This window comes from Bos grunniens, chromosome 1 (assembly GCF_055505025.1).
Source record: "Bos grunniens cultivar Pamir isolate PY7600 chromosome 1, Bosgru_T2T1.0, whole genome shotgun sequence".
NCBI classification, from domain to species: Eukaryota; Metazoa; Chordata; class Mammalia; order Artiodactyla; family Bovidae; genus Bos; species Bos grunniens.
The window spans coordinates 22,215,075-22,241,144 of record NC_141165.1 but is presented as its reverse complement, the minus strand read 5'-3'; the positions used below and the strand labels follow the sequence as shown (position 1 = coordinate 22,241,144).

At 49.2% G+C, this 26,070-nt stretch overlaps 1 protein-coding gene and 2 pseudogenes across 2 annotated transcripts in view; all 3 read left to right on the top strand.

Annotated features, from left to right (window-relative positions):
• The first annotated feature begins 7,451 nt into the window (after nucleotides 1-7,451).
• The window catches only part of SLCO2A1 (solute carrier organic anion transporter family member 2A1), a 91,047-nt gene continuing 72,428 nt past the window's right edge, over nucleotides 7,452-26,070 (top strand). Inside the window, exon 1 of one of the 2 annotated variants that reach the window (XM_086316112.1) lies at nucleotides 7,452-8,283. In XM_086316112.1, the coding sequence (XP_086172238.1) occupies nucleotides 8,188-8,283 (96 nt within the window). In that variant the 5' untranslated portion in view covers nucleotides 7,452-8,187. The remainder of the gene's footprint in view (nucleotides 8,284-26,070) is intronic. The other variant, XM_086316120.1, reaches the window with a different exon arrangement.
• LOC147379114 (KAT8 regulatory NSL complex subunit 2 pseudogene) lies at nucleotides 22,254-23,113 on the top strand (annotated as a pseudogene).
• On the top strand, nucleotides 23,904-24,712 carry LOC147379113 (KAT8 regulatory NSL complex subunit 2 pseudogene; annotated as a pseudogene).

The window sequence follows — 26,070 nt, the reverse complement described above, 5'->3', positions numbered from 1 at the left end:
TAAGCTCCTTAGGGACAGGCAGGTTGGGCCTTTCATGCCTTCAGCCACCTCAGGCCTGGGTGACAGGTGACCCCCCCCACCCCGCACGCAGCTGCCACAGTGGGGGCTGGATTAAGGGTCTCCTTGGAGAAGGAAATGGCAACCCACTCCAGTGTTCTTGCCTGGAGAATCCCAGGGACGGGGGAGCCTGGTGGGCTGCTGTCTATGGGGTCACATAGAGTTGGACACGACTGAAGTGACTTAGCAGCAGGCTCCCTCTGGGAAGACATTTCTGGAGAAAGGAGGCCTCCTAAGGAGAAAAGCAGGGAACAGCTGAGGATGGAACAGGGCCTAGGAGGGAGCACTGCTGAGCTGGCAGAAAACAACCACGCTACCAGTGATGATTGTATCGAGGGTTGTATCGAGGGCTTGTGAGTCCCGCTCACTCCTCATGCAGCTCCGAGAGGCCGATGCTGCACCAAGAGGTTGAGCGACTTGCCTTAGGCGACACAGCCAGTAAGCTGACAGGGCAGAGAGAAAAAGGGGTCCCTCTCTGGACCATACAGGTGCGGATCAGCTCTTTCTGGGAAGGTGCCTACCCGAGGCCTCTGACCTACAGTTCTTTCTCCAGAGCTGGGGGAGGGGAAAGAGCTGCAGATCAAGGCAGCCACATCACCTGGCACCCGTGGGTCAGCCTGGAGGTGTCTCTCTGAGTTCTGGGGCTCTGTTTGAGCCACTGGAAACAAGAAAGACCTTAGGAGGTCCCCAGGACCTGGGTGGACTTTACAGCAAGTCGGGCCATTTCCCCTGGGGGCCGGCCACCCTCTGCGGGAGCCAGGAGGGATGTCATTGGTGAGGAGAAGAGACCTAAATGGTAGAAATATAGCAGGAGGCATAATTTTGAATATCACAGAGAAAAATATCTAGCAGTGTTCAAATGACACTGCTGGCCATCAGTCCTAAGGCAAAGAGTTTTTTTGCAAAAAGTTATCCATCAAGTCTCTGTGTATAAAAGACAAAAGTTAGAGACACCCCCAACATTCAACAGCAGTGGAGCTTATATAACTCCTGGCTGTCCACACAGCCATTCAAAGAATGGTGACAAGCCCCTCGCAGCATGGAAAAATGCTTATTGTAAAAAGTAGGAGCCAAATAGTACACTGTGATTTTTCTAGGTGAAAACATGCTTATTGGAAAGAAACAGGAAAAATAGAAAAGTCAGTAAAGGTTTAATAGCGGTGCCAAATGATGGGTGGAGTAGAGTTCAAACACAGTTAAATTATTTTTGAAAGACTATAACCTAAAGATTAACAAACAGTTCAAAAACAAATGCCATGGCAAAGAGACAAAGCACTGGTTTTCTGGTTACTTGGCAACATCCATAGGACAGGATCCATGGGCCTGGGGCCCTCGCACGGCAGGATCAGGAGGTTGAGGTGAAGTCCGTGCGCTGCAGGAGGCTGGCTGGTGATCACACAGGAGGACTGGCTGTGATAACACCGCCTGGGGACAACCCGAACCTGGCTGGATGGAGCACAGAGGATGGGGGCCAGCTGGGGCTCCTTGCCCAGGGGGAGGAGTGCAGAGTCAGGGCTGTGGGGGTCTCTCTTCTTCCTGCCTCTGCTGAATCTCCTGCCATACCTCCTCTCAAAGCAGCAAGTAACCTGCACTGGGTGAGCCCCAGAGCTGGAACGACATCAGGCCGTGAGAAGCCCTTCCAGGAAGAAGGCAGACATGCCATCAGTGTGCCCACCCTGAGCAAACACTGGTGTCCCACAGGTAACACGCAATGCAGCTGGGGTCCCAGGAGTGGGACACCCTGCCCCTCCCTCTCTTTGCTGCATTTTCCCGTGGGGAGAGGGGAGCAAGGTCAGCCCCGAGTGAGGCCCAGGTGGGCTGCTGCAGGTGCCGCAGGAGGGAAGGTGCGGGTAGAGAAGAAAGGCGTGAAGGGCCCTCAGAGCTGGACTGAGAAGGATCCCAGTGGCCCCAGGCTGTGCTCAAACCCCCACTCAGGCTGGTGTGCTGCTGGCAGCGGAGGTCCTGAGGGGGCAGGGATGGGTGAGGCCCAAGGTGGGTTTCAGACCCCTGAAGGGCCCTCTGGTGGGGGAGGGGGGAGCAGGGGATGCACTTCGGAGCTGAGACTCTGCTCTGAGTGGCCAGGGTTTGAATTTTGGCTCTGCCACCTACTGGTTGTGTGGCCGTGAGCAAGTTATTTTAACCTCTCTAAGCCTCAGTTTCTCCAAATATGAAATGGCACTAATAAAAGTAACTCCTCTTATTGGGTTGTTCTGAGGATTAAATGAATCAGCTTTGTGCCAGTGCGAGGCAAGGACTGTCAACGCTGAGCGTTTGTTCAATAAAAATATAAACTAGTGGCCAGAGCTTCACAGGGGACTAGGTTGCCACACCAGAGTCAGTTGGATGCAGAGATACCCTGCACCTAGTGGGGTGTGTAGTCATTGGGGGACCCCTGCCCCATCCCAACCCCACCCCACCCCATGCCCATCACCTTGGCACACAAGGAGCTAGGTGGGCGATGAAGTGAAGTGAAGTGAAAGTCGCTTAGTCGTGTCCAACTCTTTGCAAACCCATGGACTACACAGTCCATGGAATTCTGCAGGCTAGAACACTGGAGTGGGGAGCCATTCCCTTCTCCAGGGGATCCTCCCAACCCAGGCAGAGTTAGCCCAAAATCATAGTTAAGTCCAAACTGTCATAGATCTCCATCTGTGGCTGCAGGAGTGGTGGGTGTGGCCCGGGGACCGATAAACACACCAAGGGGCCCCTGGCCACTCAACAGTGACAACAAGGCCGACTAGGGAGGCCTAGGGTAGGGGGTGGAGGCGGCGGAGTGGAAGGGAGGGCAGCGGGAGGGGGGAGCCTGGTATGCAGGCAGTAGCGGCTTGGAGGCCTCTGGAGCAATGAGGCCTTCCCCAGTCACTGGGTCTTTCTGGGATTCATTTCAGCTCAATTCCACTTAATAAACATCTTAAAGCTACAGGATATGGTTGGCGAAGAGAATGAACACAGAAGCTTTGTCCCAAAGGGCTCACAACTGACTTAGAAGAAGAGACCAAGCTCAATCTTGCCAACCACCGGCGCCCACTGGGCACCAGCAACTCCCACACCAGCACTGGGAAGTTAGCACGGCCTCATGCACACTTACAACAGCCGGGAAGGGGCACAGAGGCACCGAGAGGTGATGCAGGCCTCTTTATTAAAGTAACACAGCTTGTGAGGAGGGGCAGTGGCGTTTATGTGTGACTCGGGGGTCTGTGCCCTCAGCAACACATGTATCGTCTCCACTGCTACCTGTGATAATAAAGGCAGGAGGAACACATGGAGTGTGTTAGGAAAGAGCTCCAAGCCTCAGTTTATTCACCTGTGAAATGGGCACAATGACCTTTAGTTTCCTTTAGTTCTATTGTTGTTATGGGGGCCCAGCACAGATAGTAACAGGAGCCACCCTTGAAGGGCAGAAACCAAGTGCTACAAGGCAGGGGGAGGAGCATGAGCCAAAGCCCGAGAGGAACGTAACTGCTCCAGTTTCAGGCGGAGAGGAAGTTTCAGGGCTAAGATGAGAAGCTGCTTGGCTCCTTTGTTTTTCTCCTCCCCTCTGCACCCCTAGAGCAAGTTCTACTGGCCCCTGTTTGCACTTTCTCCCTCTCAGGTCTTCCTCAGGCCACATAGTCTGGCCTCTGCTCGTATCACCCATCACAAACACTCCTGCCAAGGTCCTACTGCCAGTCCAATGGCCATCCTTGGATCTTATCGTCCCTCCTCAGCATCCCAGGCATGCTCCTGACCTCCTCCTCAGAACACTGCCCTGGGGCTCTATCAACATGCGGACGTGCGTTCTGGGGTTTGCTCCTCTCCATGTTGGACTCTTCCCCTCTGTCTCCTTTGCTGGCTTCACCCCCTGTGCCACCTGGGTGTTGCTGGGGCTGCTCCCGGACCTACTTCTCCAACACATGCTCACCAGGAGACACATCTGTTCTAGAGGGTTATCCACTGCCTCCATGTGGATACCCAGCCCCCGAGCTCTAGCCCAGCATACCCTCTGAGCACGGGACCCCTGTGCCAAACTGCCTGCTGGATCTTTTCCCTGCACTAACTCCAGGCAATCTGAACTCAAATGAGCCTCAGGGACTCACCACATTCCCCCAATTGCTGCAGCTCCTGGGCCCCTCTTCAGCACTCGGCATCACCAATGCAGGTTGCCCAAGTCAGACCCTGGGAGTCATTCCTAACATCTCCCTCATTGACACTTGGATGCCCAACATCTTTTGTGCCTTTCCTTCTTCCCCAGAATCATCCCCATTGCTGCAGAGCTCCTGGGATGTCTTCCAGACTGCCCCACTGCACACTGACCCAGCTGCCCCATAGGCCCAAGTAAAATGCAAACCAGCATGGTCACTCTCTGTTCAGAAGCCTTTAAAGGCACTCTATTATGTTGGGCAGAGAAGGCAATGGCACCCCACTCCAGTACTCTTGCCTGAAAAATCCCATGGATGGAGGAGCCTGGTGGGCTGCAGTCCATGGGGTCGCAAAGAGTCAGACACGACTGAGTGACTTCACTTTCATTTTTCATGCATTGGAGAAGGAAGTGGCAACCCACTCCAGTGTTTTTGTCTGGAGAATCCCAGGGACGGGGGAGCCTGGTGGGCTGCCATCTATGGGGCCGCACAGAGTCGGATACGACTGACGCAACTTAGCAGCAGCAGCATTATGTTGGAAATAAGACCTGCACTTCATTGCATGCCACTCGGTGTTCCACCTTCTTCACTGCACACCTCTCACTGTCTTCTGGTCTCAGTTCCAGCCAGGCTGAAATCATGGAGTAGATTTACCTTCCTTCACTCTAATCCTCCCGATCCTTACAGACCCTAGGGCTCAGCTTGAAAGTCACCTCCTCCAGGCAGCTTTCTTGTTGCCCTTCTTTTGTGTTCCCACAGCCAATGTACGCAACAGCTCTTTCGCTACGTTACGCTTATGCGTTCTCTTCTTGCTCCCCACCCTGAGACCTGAGAATCTTTGGAGTCAGGAACTGTCCTTGCGCTTTGTTTTTCTAGTGCTGAGAAGTATTTGCTGAAATCACAGGATCTGAAAAGAATCTTAGAAACAGACGCTGAGGGTGTTCTTTTAGGGGAAATGGGTTACTGTAGACACTGAAAGGAAGCAGTCAGATATTAACTACAATTCTTAGCCTCCTTCTAATGGGTGACCGTGTGACCCAGTTTGGGCCGACAAAATTTAAGGAAAAGTAGTTGAGCATGCCGGAGAAGGCAATGGCACCCCACTCCAGTACTCTTGCCTGGAAAATCCCATGGACGGAGGAGCCTGGTAGGCTGCAGTCCATGGGGTCCCTAGAGTCCGACACGACTGAGCGACTTCACTTTCACTTTTCACTTTCCTGCATTGGAGAAGGAAATGGCAACCCACTCCAGTGTTCTTGCCTGGAGAATCCCAGGGACGGGGGAGCCTGGTGGGCTGCCGTCTATGGGGTCGCACAGAGTTGGACACGACTGAAGCGACTTAGCAGCAGTAGCAGCAGCAGCAGTTGAGCATGCACAGGAGAGATCTGCTTCCCTGATGTGATCACAGCCCCTTCCTATTTTCCGTATTCCACCTCCTCCCTGGAATTAGGAGAGGAAGCTGGTAGAGGAGCCAGCCATGAGGACAAGAAAGTGAAAGTGTTAGTCGCTCAGTTGAGTCTGACTCTTTGTGACCCCATTCACTGTAGCTCTCTAGGCTCCTCTGTCCATGGGATTTTCCAGGCAAGAATACTGGAGTGGGTTGACATTCCCTTCTCCAGGGGATCTTCCCAACAGAGGGATCAAACCCAAGTCTCCTGCATTGCAGGTGGATTCTTTGCCATCTGAGCAACCAGGGAAGCGCACCACACTAAAGAATCTTGAAGGGACCTAGGTCATGATTCTGGACTACCTACTAGCGTCTTCTTGTTATGGGAGACCAGTAAAACTCATTTAAGTCCCAACTTCAGTTAGCCCAACTGTTGGGTCTCCACTACATTTAGGTGAACTCCCCCTAGGAAAGGTAGATGATGGCAGATAACCATCTGTGGGCATCTGAATAGACCTTTCCTTTAAAGATGATGCTAGTCCTGAGAATGGGCAAAGGCAAGATTAATGGAGGAGGAAAAGGTGGGGTTGGAGAGGCTGACCCTGCCTGGGATTCTATCAGAGGACCACAGCAAGGCCTCACTCAATGTGTGAGGAAGATGCTCTAGTGATGCAGCCCTAACATGACCATAACCTTGACCTGGGCCTTCTCTGCTAACTGCTTGGTCTCACTTGTGAAATGAGGCTGTTAGAATAGATAACTTTTCAAAGGTACAGCGCTATAAGTCTGGACTTTGGAGTCAGGAAAGCAAGGTCCATGTTCATGGCTTACTAGCTATATGACTTCCAGGCAGTCTTTGTGGTTGACCTCATCATCATCTGTAGAATCCAGGTTATAACAGTGCTAATAACTGTTGGGCTAATGCTGGGGTTCTGTGGCGTCACATCTGGGAGTGCTAGCAGAATGCCTGGTGGAGTCCGCCATGGCTGCTAGAGCCCAGTGCCCAACACATGCTGAGTGCTCTGTAGGGGGCCATTTTTGTGTTTCAAATTCTCCAAGCTGGCTTACTAACCACTGACGTTTCGTGTTTCCTCTGGGTCTGGGCCTGCTGCAGGGCTCCCAAAAGCCTCTCTGGTTGACTCTTGATCTGTGGGTGAGAGAACTGGCCCAAAGCCACTTACAGTCCAATGGCTTTTCCTCCAGCACTCTGTGCTGTTGTGTCCAGGGTCCTGGGGCCACAGGTGGAAAGGAGAAGCCCCTGGACACAGACAGCCCAGACCAGGCCCAGAAAGGCATCAATCAAGCCTTGGGTAGAAATAAGAGACCTACTTGGTCCATCTGTCCTGTGGCTCCTGTCTTAGCCAAATCTCCCTGGGAATTGAGGAGCGTCTTTTCCTGGGAATAGGTGGGAGGGGGGATGTGTGTGTGTGTGGGGGGTGGCTTGAAAACGTTGGCTCTTCAAGAATGACAGGAATTAGGCAGCTGGAAAAACACCTCCAGAACTAGATTTCTTAGTGCAGCTGCTTTGGGCAGAACCTTCTTACCCTTCCCTTGGAAGTCTCACCTTCTTTCTCTTTCCAGCACTATGTATCTTGGTGGAAAAAATCTTAGGGAAAAAAAATTAAGCGTCTGTTCTATTCCAGCCCTGAAAAGGAGATCAGTGGGTGTACCCCGTTTGTCCACGGCCCCACTCTCACCGCTCCTCCCGACTCCCACCCTCTTGGCAACACTCCAGGCCAGAGCGAGCCAGGCTGACACTCGACAGCACCTCCAGTTTACCTTGGCTCGGGTCCAGCCCGGGGCGGCCCCCACTTCTCCACCTTTGTTACCCGGCCCCTCTCTAGTGCAAAGAGCAGTTTAAATATAAATCAGTCCTCGACACAAACAGAGCCTCAGCGAGTCTCAGAGCCATCACCGGAACTGAGAGCCCAGGTTTTCGGCGAGTGCAAACAAGCAGAGACCGGCTCTGTAAATCTCCCAGATCGCATCGGGAGGGGCGCGGAAGCTCCCCCTCCCTTCACAAACTTCGGCTCCCCTCCAACCACCCTGGCTCCCGTTGGTTCCCTCAGCGCCCCTCGCCCCCGCCTCCTGTCTTCTAGCCTCGTAGCCCTGCCGATCCCTTCTCTGGCCCCCTCGAGTCTGCGGGCCCGCGGCGCCCACCCTGCCACGCCAGCGCCCCGGGTGCCCCCACGCTCTGCAGCCGGCCGCTCCCCCTGCAGACCTCCCTCTCCCCGGCCCGCCACCCCCGCCCCCACCCTCCGGCGGGCGGGACCTTCTCGAGGGGCGGTCGAGCCTTGCGGGTCCCAGCCCAGCTGCGGACGCAGAGACAACTTCGGCCGGAAAGAGGTCAAGCGCCGCCGGCCACCGCGTCACACCTGTCTGAGGGGGCGGCGGCGGCCGGGCGGGGGCTCGCAGCGCCTTTGACACCGAAGGGAAAGAGGGAGGAGGGAGTGCGCGTTTCATCATCGGCGGCGGCGGCGGCCACTTATAAAACTTCTAGGCGCGCACCCTCGCGCTCAGTCTCCTCCGGCCACCGACACGGCGCCCGCCACCCGCTGGCCGCCCGCCCCAGCCCAAGCGCCCCGGCCCCGCTCTCCCGGCCTCCCGCCCCGTGCTGCCGCCTCCATGGGGCTCCTGTCCAAGCCCGGCGCGCGCCAGGGTAGCGCCGCCTCTACTGGCCAAGCCGGCTGCAATCCCCGCTCTATCTTCAGCAACATTAAGGTGAGCGGAGAAGCGGGAACGTCGAGCCCGAGCCGCACGGGGCGCACCGTCGGCGCGGTCCCGGAGTCGGTGCTGCAGGCGCCTGGGAGGCGCTGAGGGTGCGGGCGCCCACCCTCGCAGTCCCTCGGTCGGTGCTGCGCTCCCCAACGCATCTTTGCGGACCCCGCACCTCGGGCAAGGGGGCGCCCTGCCAGGCAAGCCGGTGCTGGCCGTGTGTGCGTGTGCGTGTGTGCATGCGTGTGTGTGCATGTGTGTATGCATGCGTGAGTGTGTGTATGTGTGCGCGTGCGCTTACTCACACGCCCTCCTCAGGGTAGGAAACGGCGATGCAAGTTACCTGCTTATTGGGCCAGCTCTATTCAGGTAGTCTTGGCACTAGGGTAGGGAATTGCCCAGTTCTTTGAACAAGAACATCTCCGGGACACGGTTTTGGGCTCCTGTGACAGTTACTTTGTTAAGGGCGTGGGCTTGGAAGTGCCTGGTCTGGCGCCTTGAGGGAACAGGCTGTGGTCCCTCTGAGATGAAGATCAGAGCCCGTTTCAGCTTGAGTGGGTGGCAGAAGAGCCATTCTCCACTATGCTTTCCTCGTCCCTGAGGGCGGCAGCCAGCGCGTGGGCTCTGCTACCTGATCGGGCTGCTGCCTGCAATGTTAAGAATTCCCCCGAGGCTGGCAACCTACACTGCAGCTCTTGGACCAGCTTTCCAGGTCCGGAACTAGCCCCCGGAAAGCAGCGGCTTTTGGTCTATGCAATAAAGTCTAGGCAGGTGCCTGGCAAGTTGTGGGGAGTGGGTGAAGAAAAGCTGGGTGTAGGCAGTTGTGTGGTGAGGTTGCTTTCCTCCACTCACAGGTCCAAGAGGACTGGAATGGTGGAATCCACACTCAGGCTTTTTTGCCTCTTCTGGGAGGGCAAAATGCACCTCCTGTGGTAAGGATGTGGGAGGTAGTGGAGCCCAGGTCAGGTTTCCTTGGAGTCAGGGCAAATGGTGCAGACAGGTTGTTTATGGCAGTCACACAGTCAGATTCGGGGTGGTAAAGCCTCCAGTGGTACAATTAAGGGGGACCCAGAACACACGAAGGGAGGATAAAGGTCTCTCTGGGCTGGTTTTGTGTCCAAAAGAAAGGGATCTGGAGGTCACATTGTTAGCAATAGAGCTGGGCTCCCCACTCCTGCTTCTCTTCTTTCCCCATACCACACTAGGCTGAATTGATTCCATGGTTGGATGTAAGTAAGACAGAAATTTTGAGAGAGTTTAAAATAATACTCAAATCTCCTCACCTTTGGCCAGACCCTGATGAGAACACTGTGTGTGGTTTTGGTCCCATCATTTTAAGAAAGTTTAGAAAGGTTTCAGCAGAGAATTGTGGAAAAATTTGGTGTTTATAAATTAGGAATTGGGAGGAAAGGGCCAGAGTAATCATCAGGTGGTCTGAAAAGAAAGAGGCCCAGAAGGGAGCCAGACTGAGGCTAAGTCCTCTATTTTCACCACTCGTAGTGTTGGGAGCAGGAGGGACAGCTCATAACCAGGGTATCCCCAAATGAAATTGATCTGTTTAGACCCGCCCTGAGTCTCTAAAATAAATGAGTTTATGGCAGCAGTTTCTTTGAAGATCTATAAAAATAAGATAATTTATCACATGCTGATGATTTAGTCACACGTGCCCGAGGCCTGGGCCCAGGCCAATTGGCCTCCTTAAGACTCATACCAGTTAAAAGTTTTTCTGATCTCTGAAAACCAGAATTTTTTCAATCATTTCCTCTCTTAATCCATAGTAATTCTAAGGCCAGAGTTAGGAGCAGCTTCCACTTAGCTTCACTTACCAGCTTGAAAACAGGTAGGAAATTTGATATCTCAAGGCAAATCTGGGGGCTGGAATTCCATTAGTTAAACTCCCTGAAGCCTTTTCTTCCAGGGGACATTGCTGACATGTGGGGGCTTTGCGATTTGATGAGAGATTTCCTCCTCCCAATAAGAAGGTTGGTGGCTGCCCTGCACCTTCCCAGGGGGTGTGGACTGCACATGTCTTGTGACATGTGTGATATGAGAGGAACAAGGGACACCCAACCTAAGGACCCATCATTTTTCCAGGTTCCTCATTGTTGGGACAGATTGACCAATAGGCTTTAGGTGTGCACGTGTTTAGACGCTCAATCATGTCCAACTCTTTGCAACCCCATAGACTTTAGCCCGCCAGGCTCTTCTGTCCATGGGATTTCCCAGGCAAGAATGCTGGCATGGGTTGCCATTTCCTCCTTCAGGGGAACTTCCTGACCCAGGGATCAAATCCTCCTGCACTGGCAGACAGATTCCTTACCACTGAACCACATGGGAAGCCCAGTAGGCTTTATGACATTCCTGCAATACCCCACATACCATATGGGTTGGGAAAAGGCATGAAACAAGGGGACTAAGACCCAAGCCTCATGCCATCCCCTTACTTAACTAGGTGACACAGGAAAGCATTCCTGAGCCTCAGAGTCCTTAAGTGAAAAATACTGGGTAATATGAACAATGCCTACCTCCCGAGGGCTGGTAGGGGAGGGCTTCCTAAGAATTATGTGGAAAGAGGCAGAGGAAACAGCTTTGTAAATCATGCTGGGCTTTCTGGTATTGGCATCACTGTGAGGTCAGTTCTTGCCTCAGCAAACAAGACTCAGCATACAAACGTCATTTCGGATCTATTATTCCACCAATTACACCTCATTCTGTGAGACACAGTTAATAGTTAAGAGAAACTGCCGTTTATAATAATAATATCCCCAAAATAACAATAGTAGCTAACAGCAACGGATCTGTCTGAATGTACTTGAACTATGGAAATAGTTTACCCACATGCAATCCTCATTACAGCTCTATCAACTTTATACTGTTACTGTTCCCATTAGTGATGAGGAAAACAAGGCTTTGTGAGGCTGGTCTCTTGGGTGTGGATACATAGGAAGGGTGGTGTGTAGAGGAACCAGGAATCTGAGCCTCCGGAGTCAGAGCCCCGAGCCCTAACCCCTGTGTGCCTGGCCCTGTCTATTGCACGGTGCTGGTTAGCTCTGTATAAGCACGTGGAGATACCTTGGATGTACTTATTCCGAGCAGTCAAGGGTTTCCCCAGACTCTGGTGACACATCCAGTTGTAACCAGTGGCTGCAGCTCAGATGTGTAGAGGCACTAACAGGTTCAGATCTCTTCATTCTCCCTGGTCTCATTTCAAGAGCCTGGTGACTCTCAGGCGTGGGGTGAGTTTTTGGTACCTCCTTCTGCAGGAGTCAATACAATTGTTATTTACTCTGGAGAGTCACTGTTGCTTCTGACTTGTGTGCATGCCTGCATAATTGCTCAGTTGTGTCCGACTCTTTTGTGACCCTGTGGACCGCAGCCCACAGTGTTAGTGAACAAAATCTTGTCTTTCGCTGCCCACTGAAGCCAAATAAAAATTACAGAGACAGAGTCTGGAGGATATAAAAAGGTGGCTTTAATCCTCAGCTGGCTGAGAGGGCAGCATAGTAGGCTCATGCCTCAAGAACTGTGCCATCCCTCCTGAGGAGGGGCCTGGGGTTTATATGCAGTTAAGGGTCAGTGATGAGGAACAAAGGTGTTAGGATCTTGTCATCTTCCCTCTTGCCTTGTTTCAAAAATAGCCGTAGGCTGGCTTCAGGTAGCCTCTGGCAGTCTGGTGGCCCAATAGTTGGGTCCATTGTGTATTTTTACTTGGGCCTTCTTTCTGATACAGAAAAACTTCTGAGGGTTGATCTGCCAAGAGAGTGCTATAAAGGTGAACACCAAATACAGGATGTAATTGGCATAGAACCAAAGGATAATAGGTGCAAAATGTAGCTTATGCAGAATTTGGGGGCAGAAAACCAAACTTATTTACAGACATGCAGAGTTAGGGGGCAAAAAAGCAAGCTTAGTTACAGAGTACAGATTAGGAACAGTTAAAAGTAAAAACTAGGAAAGTTTGGGACTGTTCACTGTTCTCTTTATCTTCTTTGTTCTCAGGAAAGAGAAAGAAAAACTCATTCCTCATTTTTCCTTTTCACTGCAATACCAGGCTCCTCTGTCCATGGAATTCTCCAGGCAAGAATGCTGGAGTGTGTTGACTTTCCCTCCTCCAAGGGATCTTCCCATCCCAGGGATCAAACCCGCATCTCCTGCATTGGCAGACAGATGCTTTAGCACTGAGCCACCTTGCTTACAGCATTCTTTTTTTTTTTTTTTTTTAACATGTAATGCTTTTTAGTAACATAAGGCTAATTAGAATGTTACTGAATACAAATTATAAACACATGTTTTTAGAAATAATTACTGTGTGTATTATATTTTTTAAACTTCTTTTCTTATTAAATAATTTTTAAATTAAGAAGTAGAGGACCTGCTCCGGAGAAGGCAATGGCAACCCACTCCAGTACTCTTGCCTGGAAAATCCAATGGGCGGAGGAGCCTGGTAGGCTGCAGTCCATGGGGTTGCAAAGAGTCGGACACGACTGAGCGACTTCACTTTCACTTTTCACTTTCATGCATTGGAGATGGAAATGGCAACCCACTCCAGTGTTCTTGTCTGGAGAATCCCAGGGACGGGGGAGCCTGGTGGGCTGCCATCTATGGGGTTGCACAGAGTCAGACACGACTGAAGCGACTTAGCCGCAGCAGCAGAGTACCTGCTCACCAGCTATTGTCAGGGGGAGCAGTTCAGCATCCAGAACTCCTAAGCTTCAAATTAAGAACAGGTTCATTCAATGTTTATGGGGCACGAGTCGGGGAGGTGAGGGGAAATCTTGGTGGCTAACATATCCTAGCAACCTCAAAGAGATCTGTTGCTTCTTAAAATGAAACTTTTGGAGCCAAACTGGGGTTATCTTATAGAAGGAGTGGTTGATTTGGTAATTGCTGCCCACGAACTTTCACGCCCAGGGTCCCAGCCTAGCGAAATAATGGCTGTCCTGTCAGTGGGGGTGAAAGGCGGGGGAAGAACAGTGGGAAGAAGGAGATTTCACAGCTGGGCCTGAGTGGCTCTGGTGATTCCCCCCCCCCAAGTGAGGGAGGGGTGCTTTGTTCTGGCCTGTGTCCATAATGTCCGGAGGCTTCTGATCCCCAGCCGTGGGGCAGCAGCTTGGGCCTAACCTCTCAGTTTCCAGAGGAAAGTGCTACATCCCCACAACCTGCAATCCATGCCTGGGGAGACTCTGAAGAGAATCCCCTGGGCCAGAGAATGCCCTCATCCCCCTATGAGTTGACATGCTTTCCTTCCTGGGCTGTTTCTCTGACACAAGGGACAGCATATGTTATTCTCTCCAGGGTGTCTATCCCCTGAGAGGCCCACCTTGCTCTGCTTATGGGTGTATTGGGGGTCGAGGAGGGAGAATTATGGGACTGGGTGGGGTGGAGGTCAAAGGTTATTCAGATCCTTTCCTCCTGTGATTGTGCCTCAAGCCCTTTCCTGGTTTTCATTTTGTCTCCTGGTGATGAATTTAACAAGTGGAAAGTGAAAGTGAAATTCGCTCAGTAGTGTCCGACTCTTTGCGACCCCATAGAGTATACAGTCCATGGAATTGTCCAGGCCAGAATACTGGAGTGGGTAGCCTTTCCCTTCTCCAGCAGATCTTCCCAACCCAGGGATCAAACCCAGGTCTTCCACATTGCAGGGGGATTCTTTACCAGCTGAGCCACCAGGGAAGCCCAAGAATACTGGAGTGGGTAGCCTATTCCTTCTCCAGCAGATCTTCCCGGTCTAGAAATCAAACCGGGGTCTCCTGCATTGCAGGCGGATTCTTTACCAACTGAGCTATCAGGGAAGCAAGTAGAAGAAGGATTTATTTTGAAATAATTACAGATTCATAGGAAAAATGGTGCTGAGAGGACCTATGTACTTTTTACCTGGTTCCTTCCAAGGGTTTCACCTTACATAGCTGCAATGTAAGACCAAAAATAGGAGAGTGAGATTGCAGTAATGTGTGAGTATAGTTCCAGGCCATTCGATCATGTGTACAGGTTTAGGGAACTGCCATCCCTCTGCTTTAAGACTGTCCCATTGCCACCGAGATCTCCTTCTGACAACCCTAATGTTCTCTAGCACTGTAACTTTGTCATTTTGAGAACATGATATAAATGAATCATGAAATATGTGTGTGACCTTTTGAGACTGCTTTTTTCATTCAGCATAATGCCCTTGAGATCATTCCAAGTTGTTCCATGTATCAATAGTTTGTTCCTCTTTATTGCTGAATACTGTTCCATGGCATGGATGTTATCATGATTTGTCCAGCCATTCACCTACTGAAGGACATCTGGATTGTTTCCAGTTTGGGGCTATTACAGATAAAGCTGCTATGAACAATCATGTATAGATTTTTGTGTGGGCATAAATTCTCATTTTGTTAGGGTAAAAACCCTAATGCTGGGAAAGATTGAAGGCAGGAGGAAAAGGGGATGACAGAGGATGAGATGGTTGGATGGCATCACTGACTCAATGGACGTGAGTTTGAGACAGCTCTGGGAGTTGGAGATGGACAGAGAAACGGCGTGCTGCAGTCTCTGGGGCCGTGGAGTCAGACACCACTGGTCGACTGAACTGAACTGAAAAACCCAGGAGTGCATTTTCTGGGTTGCATGGTGGTTTCCTGTTGATTTTTTTTTCTTAAAGAAACTGCCAAACTATTTTCCAGAGTGGGTATAACACTTTACATTTGCACTTGCAAGGTTTGAGAAATTCAGTTCCTCTACTGAATTTGATGTTGTTACTGTTTTTTATTTTAGCTATCCTTTTTTTTTTTTTGAAAGAATTCCTCCCCTACAGAAGGGCACTGCCTTCTGTAGTGAAAATAAACTGGAGGACCCCATTTTTATACAACAATAGAATGTCAACACTGGCCAGAACCTCCTCCAAATGAAAAAGGGACCCAGAGAGGGGTGGTGACCCCTGCAAGGTCTCAGGGAAGTAGGAGTATTTTAGCTGTTTGAATTGGTGTGTAGTGAGATCTCAGTGTGGTCTTTATTTGCCTTTCCCAATTGGCTGGCGCTGTTGAACATCTTTTCATGTGTGCATTTGCCATGTGTATACCCTCTTCAGGCTTCCCTGCTGGCTCAGTTGGTAAAGAATCCGCCCACAATGCAGGAGCCCGAGGTTCAATCCCTGGGTTAGGAAGATCCTGTGGAGAAGCAAATTGTAACCCACTCCACTATGCACGCCTGGAGAATCCCATGGTAGACAGAGGAGCCTGACGGGCCAGAGTCCATGGGGTTGCAAGGAGTCAGACACGACTAAGCGACTAAACAGCAACAGCAGCAATACCGTCTTCACTGAAATATGTGTTCATATATTTTGTCCCTTTTCTTATTGATTTTTGAATTATTGTTTTGAGACTTTTTTTTTTACATAAATGACATACAAGTCCTTCATCGGGCATATTGTTTGCAAACATTTTCTCCCAGTCTGTAGCTTTTCATCCTCTCAGCAGAATCTTTCACAGAGAAAAAGGTTTTGATTCCAATAAAGTCTAATTTATCAATTTTTAAACTTATGGATCCTGCTTTTATTGTTGTCTAAAAACTCTTCACCAAATCCTAACTCAAAAAGAGAAATCCTGTGTTTCTTCTAAAAGTTTTATATGTTTTTTTTACATTTCAATCTGTGACCCATTTTGAGTTAATTTTTTGTATAGGTGTGAGGTTTAGGTCAAGGTTTCATTGTTTTGCCTGTGGTTAGGAACAAATAAATGGTTCCTACACTGTCTATTGACAAGACTGTCCATACTCTACTGGATTGCCTCTGGGTCTTTGTCGAAGATCAGTCGGCCATACTTGTGTGTGTCCGTTCGGGCTTTTCCATCATGCTTCATTGATATATGTGTTTATCTCTCTGCCCACACCACCATGTCCTGATTACTGTAGCTAAACAGCAAGTCTCACTGTCAGGTTAAACTTGACTTTCATCCTGCAATGGTATGATTACCAAATCTTATCACCCACTCAGTTTCCCTTCTCCTTTGCCTTTTACGAAGACTTAAGAGCAGATTCAAAGCTTGCTTTTAGTAACTGGATGGAATCTTATGTATTTACATGCTCCAGCTTTTCTTCTGGCTTGAGCTGAATGGTTGTCTTTTCCCTTGAATTTGATTTTTCAGTATATGTTTCTAAACTTTTTCTATTCGTAATAACAGCCCCGCAAAGGAGGTATAAGCATTTCCATTTCATGCTTGAAATCTAGGTTCATCCAAGGCCACATATCCAGTCAGTGGCAAAGCAGGAATTCCCACAGGTGTCAGCTCACTCCAACCCTCTCCTTCCCATGGCCACAGAATGCCTCTCAGTTCCAGATACTCTTGTCCATGAGCATTTGGGTCTGAGCTTAGTGATCTCTGAGGTCCTTTTAGGTTCTCAGATTCCCACCTCATGCTAACAAGTTGCTGATTGAGATGAAACCAGGAGTAGGGCCAGATGGATCTGAGCTTTGCTGGCAGATCTGCTCTCAGTTCAGTTCAGTTCAGTCACTAAGTCGTGTCCGACTCTTTGCAACCCCATGGACTGCAGCACGCCAGGCCTCCTTGTCCATCACCAACTCCCAGCGTTCACTCAAACTCATGTCCATCGAGTCGGTGATGCCATCCAACCATCTCATCCTCTGTCGACCCCTTCTCCTCCTGCCCCCAATCCCTCCCAGCATCAGAGTCTTTTCCAATGAGTCAACTCTTTGCATGAGGTGGCCAAAGTACTGGAGTTTCAGCTTCAGCATCAGTCCTTCCAATGAACACCCAGGACTGATCTCCTTTAGGATGGACTGGTTGGATCTCCTTGCAGTCCAAGGGACTCTCAAGAGTCTTCTCTAACACCACAGTTCAAAAGCATCAACTCTTCAGTGCTCAGCTTTCTTCACAGTCCAACTCTCACATCCATACATGACCACTGGAAAAACCATAGCCTTGACTAGAGGGACCTTTGTTGGCAAAGTAATGTCTCTGCTTTTCAATATGCTGTCTAGGTTGGTCATAACTTTCCTTCCAAGGAGTAAGCATCTTTTAATTTCATGGCTGCAGTCACCATCTGCAGTGATTTTGGAACCCCCAAACATAAAGTCTGACACTGTTTCCACTGTTTCCCCATCAATTTCCCATGAAGTGATGGGACCAGATGCCATGATCTTTGTATTCTGAATGTTGAGCTTTAAGCCAACTTTTTCACTCTCCTCCTTCACTTTCATCAAGAGGCTTTTTAGTTCCTCTTCACTTTCTGCCGTAAGGGTGGTGTCATCTGCATATCTGAGGTTATTGATATTTCTCCTGGCAATCTTGATTCCAGCTTGTGCTTCTTCCAGCCCAGCGTTTCTCATGATGTACTCTGTATATAAGTTAAATAAGCAGGGTGACAATATACAGCCTTGATGTACTCCTTTTCCTATTTGGAACCAGTCTGTTGTTCCATGTCCAGTTCTAACTGTTGCTTCCTAACCTGCATACAGGTTTCTCAAGAGGCAGGTGAGGTGGTCTGGTATTCCCATCTCCTTCAGAATTTTCCACAGTTAATTGTGATCCACACAGTCAAAGGCTTTGGCATAGTCAATAAAGCAGAAATATATGTTTTTCTGGAACTCGCTTGCTTTTTCCATGATCCAGCGGATGTTGACAATCTGATCTCTGGTTCCTCTTCCTTTTCTAAAACCAGCTTGAACATCAGGAAGTTCACGGTTCATGTACTGCTGAAGCCTGGCTTGGAGAATTTTGAGCATTACTTTACTAGCTTATGAGATGAGTGCAATTGTGCGGTAGTTTGAGCATTCTTTGGCATTGCCTTTCTTTGGGATTGGAATGAAAACTGACCTTTTCCAGTCCTGTGGCCACTGCTGAGTTTTCCAAATTTGCTGGCATATGGAGTGCAGCACTTTCACAGCATCATCTTTCAGGATTTGAAATAGCTCAACTGGAATTCCATCACCTCCACTAGCTTTGTTCATAGTGATGCTTCCTGAGGCCCATTTAACTTCACATTCCAGGATGTCTGGCTCTAGGTGAGTGATCACACCATCGTGATTATCTTGGTCATGAAGATCTTTTTTGTACAATTCTTCTGTGTATACTTGCCACCTCTTCTTAATATCTTCTGCTTCTGTTAGGTCCATACCATTTCTGTCCTTTATTAAGCCCATCTTTGCATGAAATGTGTTCCCTTGGTATCTCTAATTTTCTTGAAGAGATCTCTAGTCTTTCCCATTCTGTTGTTTTTCTCTCTTTCTTTGCACTGATCACTGAGGAAGGCTTTCTTATCTCTCCTTGCTATTCTTTGGAACTCTGCATTCGATGCTTATATCTTTCCTTTTCTCCTTTGCTTTTCACTTCTCTTCTTTCCACAGCTATTTGTAAGGCCTCCCCAGACAGCCATTTTGCTTTTTTGCATTTATTTTCCATGGGGATGGTCTTGATCCCTGTCTCCTGTACAATGTCATGAACCTCAGTCCATAGTTCATCAGGCACTCTATTTATCAGATCTAGGCCCTTAAATCTATTTGTCACTTCCACTGTATAATCATAAGGGATTTGATTTAGGTCATACCTGAATGGTCTAGTGGTTTTCCCTACTTTCTTCAATTTAAGTCTGAATTTGGCAATAAGGATTTCATGATCTGAGCCACAGTCAGCTCCTGGTCTTGTTTTTGCTGACTGTATAGAGCTTCTGCATCTTTGGCTGCAAAGAATATAATCAATCTGATTTCGGTGTTGACCATCTGGTGATGTCCATGTGTAGAGTCTTCTCTTGTGTTGTTGGAAGAGGGTGTTTGCTATGACCAGTGCATTCTCTTGGCAAAACTCTATTAGTCTTTGCCCTGCTTCATTCTGTATCCCAAGGCCAAATTTGCCTGTTACTCCAGGTGTTTCTTGACTTCCTACTTTTGCATTCCAGTCCCCTATAATGAAAAGGACATCTTTTTTGGTATTAGTTCTAAAAGGTCTTGTAGATCTCCATAGAACTGTTCAACTTCAGCTTCTTCAGCGTTACTGGTTGGAGCATAGGCTTGGATTACCGTGGTATTGAATGGTTTGCCTTAGAAACGAACAGAGATCATTCTGTCGTTTTTGAGATTGCATCCAAGTACTGCATTTCGGACTCTTTTGTTGACAATGATGGCTACTCCATTTCTTCTAAGGGATTCCTGCCCGCAGTAGTAGGTATAATGGTCATCTGAGTTAAATTCACCGATTCCAGTCCATTTTATTTATTTATTTATACCTAATAGCTCCTTTTTATTTATTTATTTTAATTTTATTTATTTATTTATTTTTTAAATTTTATTTTATTTTTAAACTTTACAATATTGTATTGGTTTTTGCCAAATATTGAAATGAATCCACCACAGGTATACATGTGTTCCCCATCCTGAACCCTCCTCCCTCCTCCCTCCCTCCAGTCCATTTTAGTTTGCCGATTCCTAGAATGTTGACGTTCACTCTTGCCATCTCCTGTTTGACCACTTCCAGTTTGCCTTAATTCATGGACCTGACATTCCAGGTTCCTATGCAATATTGCTCTTTACAGCATCGGACCTTTCTTCTATCACCAGTCACATCCACAACTGAGTATTGTTTTTGCTTTGGCTCCATCCCTTCATTCTTTCTGGAGTTATTTCTCCACTGATCTCCAGAAGCATATTGGTCACCTACTGACCTGGGTGGGGAGTTCCTCTTTCAGTATACTATCATTTTGTCTTTTCATACTGTTCATGGGGTTCTCAAGGCAAGAATACTGAAGTGGTTTGCCATTCCCTTTCCAGTGGACCACATTCTGTCAGACCTCTCCACCATCTAAACTGCCCGTCTCGGGTGGCCCCACACGGCATGGCTTAGTTTCATTGAGTTAGACAAGGCTGTGGTCCGTGTAATTAGATTGACTAGTTTTCTGTGCTAATGGTTTCAGTGTGTGTGCCCTCTGATGCCCTCTTGCAGCACCTACCTCTTACTTGGGTTTCTCTTACCTTGGGTGTGGGGTATCTCCTCACGGCTGCTCCAGCAAAGCGCAGCCACTGCTCCTTACCTTGGATGAGGGGTATCTCCCCAGGGCTGCCCCTCCTGACCTTGAATGTGGAGTAGCTCCTCTCGGTCCTCCTGTGCCCACGCAGCCACTGCTCCTTGGACGTGGGGTTGCTCCTCTTGGCCTCCGTCCTGCTCTGAAACCTGGCAAAAGAGGAGGATGTGGGCTCGTTGGGTTGTCTGCAATTAATCCCAGCTCTCTTTGTTTAGAGGACCTTGATTCCCTGGAATGGATTAAATTTGATCAGGAGTGATGGATGAAACCAAGGCCCAGAGACTCAGACTACACTGCAGGCTGGATGGATGGGATGATGCTGTGCAGTGATCAGCCCTCTCACCATCTCCCCGGCCTCGTCACCTTGCTGGGTGGAGGTGCAACTGAGGCTGTGGGTTGAGCAGAGAGCACCAGCTGGGGCAGTAACCCGAGGACTGTGACCTGTGGGACACTCAGTCTGGTCAGCATCGGCACTGACCCCTACAGGGTTGACCTCTGCCTCTAGAAATGTGGGAACATTAACCCTTTCTTGAAGATTTAGTGTGTACCCAAGTCCTTTAGGACCCTGAGAGTCCCGATGATGAGTTTTGTTTACCCAAACATCAGCCTTAACTATATATGTTCTGAAGTGTGTCCCATCCAACACCCTTGGGAGGTGCTGGCCTGGAGCACAGAAGGCCTCAGTTAAAATGCAGATGGCACCAGGGGAACTTCAGTAAGCTAGTGGCTGGCCCTGAATTCTAAAGGAGTGACCAGATCTCCACACTGGAGGAGGACAAGGGGATGAAGGTGGGCTCTGGAGATGTGGTTTAACTAACAGTGATTATTACATTTCTGTGGTAGTTGACATTTTATCCTAGAATCAAGTGAATTTTATATTTTTCTCCCACACAATGTATCTGTGTGCTTCCAAATAATATGTTGTGTCTACCTCCAAATGTTGTAGTAACGCTGATGCTCCAGGAAGCCACACCATGTTTGGCTCAGGTCGTCCAGATGTGACCCCAGGTAAAGTTTGGGAAATGATACCCCAGGCCTCAAGTTAGAACTGGTTTATGTGATTAACTCACTCAGCCGGCTTGTTGGGCATGGAGGGAACGATACCTAGGAAATGTCAATGGGACAGGTATGGGGTGCAGATGCAGGCAATTCCTGGGCTAAGCCCATGGGACACCCCAGGAGAGGAGCTGGCTAGAGGGTGCATGAGGTCCCATGGGCTTCGGGAGAGGGGGTGCCTGGTTGGGGGCAGACAGCAGGCAGCAAGGGCCACACTGGTCCTGCCCCACTGGCTGCCTGAGAGATTGCAGGATGAATTAAACTGTTTTAGAAGTCCTTCCTGCCAGAGTCCAGGCCCTTATGAAATTGCCCTGCTTTGCCTTCTATTCACAGTGCATTTGAGGGAAGTGGGGGGAGCTAAGCATCACTCGCTCACAAGCCTGTACAGCATGTCTACGGTGGAGGCACGTCCCCAGACGTCACTGGTTTCACTCAGCTCCTTAAGAGGCCCCCATGTTTCCAAGAAACAATGATCTGTAGCGCCCTGCCTCTCAGTGTGATGCACGGCCTCAATTTGTGTAGGACCGAGGGGGTTCCCAGCATGTAGACTTTCAGTTTTTTTTATATATATAAATTTATTTTAATTGGAGGCTAATTACTTTGCAATATTGTATTGGTTTTGCCATACATCAACATGAATCTGCCATGGGTGTACAAGTGTTCCCCATCCTTCAGTTTTAAAACTGAAGATGTTCTGGGCAGATGGGGATAAGTTGGTCACCCCACTGCCTCCCTTGCTGTGACATTTTACAAGAATGGACTTCCAGCCCCTGACTATAGGGTGGGAGAGGAGACTATGGCAGGTCAGGGATGGTACCCAGGATGGAAATAAGCCTCACGGCAGGAAGGAACTGGAGGCTTCCAGGAGAAGACGGGTGGTAGGGCCCACTTCTCCCTCTTGTTTGTACGTGGAAGTCCTCCGGTCTGGCCCTGCCTTCGTTGCCCGTTATGACTTGTACAACATTTTAAACTTACTGTGTAGAATCCATACAAGTAATGATAAACCTGAGCTATAGAAACACAGCGCCAGAATGGAGCGGCGCAGTGGCAGAGGTTTCGGTATGACCAGGATGCAGATCCACATCTTGCTAACCGATCGAGTGAGGATCACCCCAGTGCCCAGGGCTCAAGAGCCCCTGTGCTGTTCACTCATTCATCGCCCATGCTCGCAACCTTATCTGGTGGGGCAGGAGTTTTGCTCAGCATATCCTCGAAGACAAGAATGCGCCTTGCAAGAGGCGAAAAATGGAAAAAGATGTCCCAGTGCTGCCCTAAAGCCTGAGAAGAAAGATGGGGTGTCCTTCTGTGCTGAACATGCCCGTGGGAATGCCCTGGTTCTTCATGCTCAAGCGAAGAAGACCAGTCCAGGGCTTGTGGGTGAAGCATTCTTGTGCCAGCTGAGCTCACATGCTAGGACAGAGCTGGGTCTTAGACTCCAAAATGTAGCTGCAGTGAGGCCAGCCAAATTTCGAATGTGCTGGCGTCTACATAGCTGAAGAAGTGGCCTTGATTATGCCTGAGAAGCTTATTTGTTTGCAATTTTTGTGCACTGACCAGGTCAGGAAGCAACAGTTAGAACTGAACATGGAACAACAGACTGGTTCCAAACAGGAAAAGGAGTACGTCAAGGCTGTATATTGTCACCCTGCTTATTTAACTTATATGCAGAGTACATCATGAGAAACACTGGGCTGGAAGAAACACAAGCTGGATCAAGATTGCCAGGAGAAATATAAAAAACCTCAGATATGCAGATGACACCACCCTTATGGCAGAAAGTGAAGAGGAACTAAAAAGCCTCTTGATGAAAGTGAAAGTGGAGAGTGAAAAGGTTGGCTTAAAGCTCAGCATTCAGAAAACAAAGATCATGGCATCCGGTCCCATCACTTCATGGGAAATTGATGGGGAAACAGTGGAAACAGTGTCAGACTTTAATTTTGGGGGTTCCAAAATCACTGCAGATGGTGACTGCAGCCATGAAATTAAAAGATGCTTACTCCTTGGAAGGAAAGTTATGACCAACCCAGACAGCATATTGAAAAGCAGAGACATTGCTTTGCCAACAAAGGTCCCTCTAGTAAAGCTATGGTTTTTCCAGTGGTCATGTATGGATGTGAGAGTTGGACTGTGAAGAAGGCTGAGCCCCAAAGAATTGATGCTTTTGAACTGTGGTGTTGGAGAAGACTCTTGAGAGTCCCTTGGACTGCAAGGAGATCCAACCAGTCCATTCTGAAGGAGATCAGCCCTGGAATTTCTTTGGAGGGAATGATGCTGAAGCTGAAACTCCAGTACTTTAAGGGCCACCTCATGCCAAGAATTGACTCATTGGAAAAGACTCTGATGCTGGGAGGGATTGGGGGCAGGAGGAGAAGGGGACGACAGAGGATGAGATGGCTGGATGGCATCACTGACTCGATGGACGTGAGTCTGAGTGAACTCCGGGAGTTGGTGATGGACAGGGAGGCCTGGTGTGCTGTGATTCATGGGGTCGCAAAGAGTCAGACATGACTGAGCGACTGAACTGAACTGAACTGAACTGAACTGACCAGTTTAAATGGCTTCAGCATCTGCTCAAAGAGAAGAAGCAATGTTACATAATTACAAAGTGGAACATGCAGCTCTAGGTAGTCTTGTGAGTGGCCCGGAGAGACTTCTGGCCAAAGAACGAGAGAAGTTAAAGCATCTAAAATGTCTTCAGTGGTATTGTCAGCGCTGTGGAGTGGAAGCCTTACCACACAGGCAAGCCGAAGGAGCGCAGAAAGCTGGCTGCACACAGTGCTGCCTGACAGGCTCATACCACTTGCTCCATTCAGAGGTGCTTGGTCTTTGTGGATTCCAGTGACCGGACACTGCCTTACTTCTGTATGTCAGGGCACAGATCAGGCTCTCTTCAATGCTGCCAGGGGTGTGAACAGGTACCGTGCAACAAACCAGTTCCCATCAGCCATTCTGAGGCTCCTTTTTGCTGTCCACTGCATTTCAAGTTGCCTCAGACGTATAAGCCCGAGCTGTGGGTGATGGTACACAGTGCCCTCCCTCACCCTTGCGTTTTGACCCTTCACTAACCCTTGAAGATCATCTGGTGAAAGAAATTGCTGAAGGTCCAGTGGACATTTTGGGCCACATGCAGATTCCTGGAGATGGCTGCTGATCACAGGGATCTCAAAATTCTGAGACAGCCTCTGCAACCTTTGCCTCAGAGTGGCCAGAACCCACCCGTGTCAGTTGATACTGTGTTTTGGAAACCAGTTGACTTTGGGGGATTTGTATTTCCCATTCTCTAAGGCAGTATTTCTGACCCTCTCTCACTAAAGGACAACCCAGGCTACCTTGTTTTTCTTCTGGATTATTGAATGCTATATAGTCTAACCAAATGTTGGGGGCAGGGGCCAATAGTGTCTTTAAATTGTGATGTTTTCCCACTCTAGGCAAGGAAGAGAGTAGGTGATTCCTGTCATAGCTGCCGAGACTGGGGCTGTGCCTAAGGGGAGAGGGATTTTTGTAATGCTCTTTCCCAAGTCTTGGGATAGCGATAATCCCCTGGCTCATTATCTCTGTCTAGCAGCCTATATTTTAGCCTTTCCTCACCTTTTCCCTAATCGAGTAATCTGAAGCTCCTCTCCTCAGTGATCTCTGACCTATAGCCTCAGAAAATAGCCCACAGGACTGGGCCCTTCTTAACCATCTATTTTGCTTCTAAACTATGTAAATTTCTGTTGTGGCTATCTTATGTAAGATGCAATAAAAATATTATATATAGTTTCTGTTAAATGTTAAAATGTTATACATATATATATATATATATATATATATATATATATAAAGGAAACACAGTGCCCTTTGCACTTTTCAGAATTACTGAATTTCAGAATTGAAAGTGATGTGAAAGCTCATGTGTTCAAAGAGGCTGGAATCTTCCTGGCAATGTCCTTGCACAGCCCCAGTGATGGGGACCTCACCACATCACAAGCAGGCCCAACAGCTGTGGCCCCACAGGCAGTAGGCAGCTCTCTCCCATGTGGGGTCATGTCTGCCCTTCTATGTCTATCCCCTGGAGCCAATCCAGCAGAGCCCCTCTTCCTGGTCACTTTCCTCACTGTGTCTGATAGAAGGGCAATCTTCCTTCTCCCACAGGTCCTTCTAACTGGGTTGAAACAGAAAGCCCCAGGGGCCTGGGATACCCTCTTTAAAAACCTGTTTGGCCCTGAAGGTGGGCCTTGCTGAGGGGCAGATGTGGCCTCCAACTGCTCTTGTCCCGGGTCACAGAGCTGTAATCAGAACCTCACTGGTTCTGGTCATCACTCACAAGGGGGTCTCAGGCCCTGTGGAGGCTGGTGGGCCTGGGATTTCCTGGAACCAGCAAAAATCTTCCTATGATGGGCATCCTCACTCCATCAGGCCCTGCCAGTTTGTTATGCCCTCAGGAGCCCAAGGCCTACTCACAAGCTGCCTTCTCTCCACCGTCTTCTCTTACTTCTCCCTGACTTGGGAGCTCTTACGGAGAATCCTTGCCAAGCATGGAAGAACCCTGGAAAGGTCGTTGGGTCCATTCTCCAGGCTCCAGCTGGGCAACATCTCTCTGGAGCAAGTAGACGAGGGGCTTGCTGGGACCACACTCCTTGACTTTATCACCAGGGAGTGGGACAGAGACCCTTACGGAGGGCATCTGCCCTAATGCCAGTGGGAACACTCCTGTGGATCCCTGCCTGTACCCTAGACTGCACCCCCACA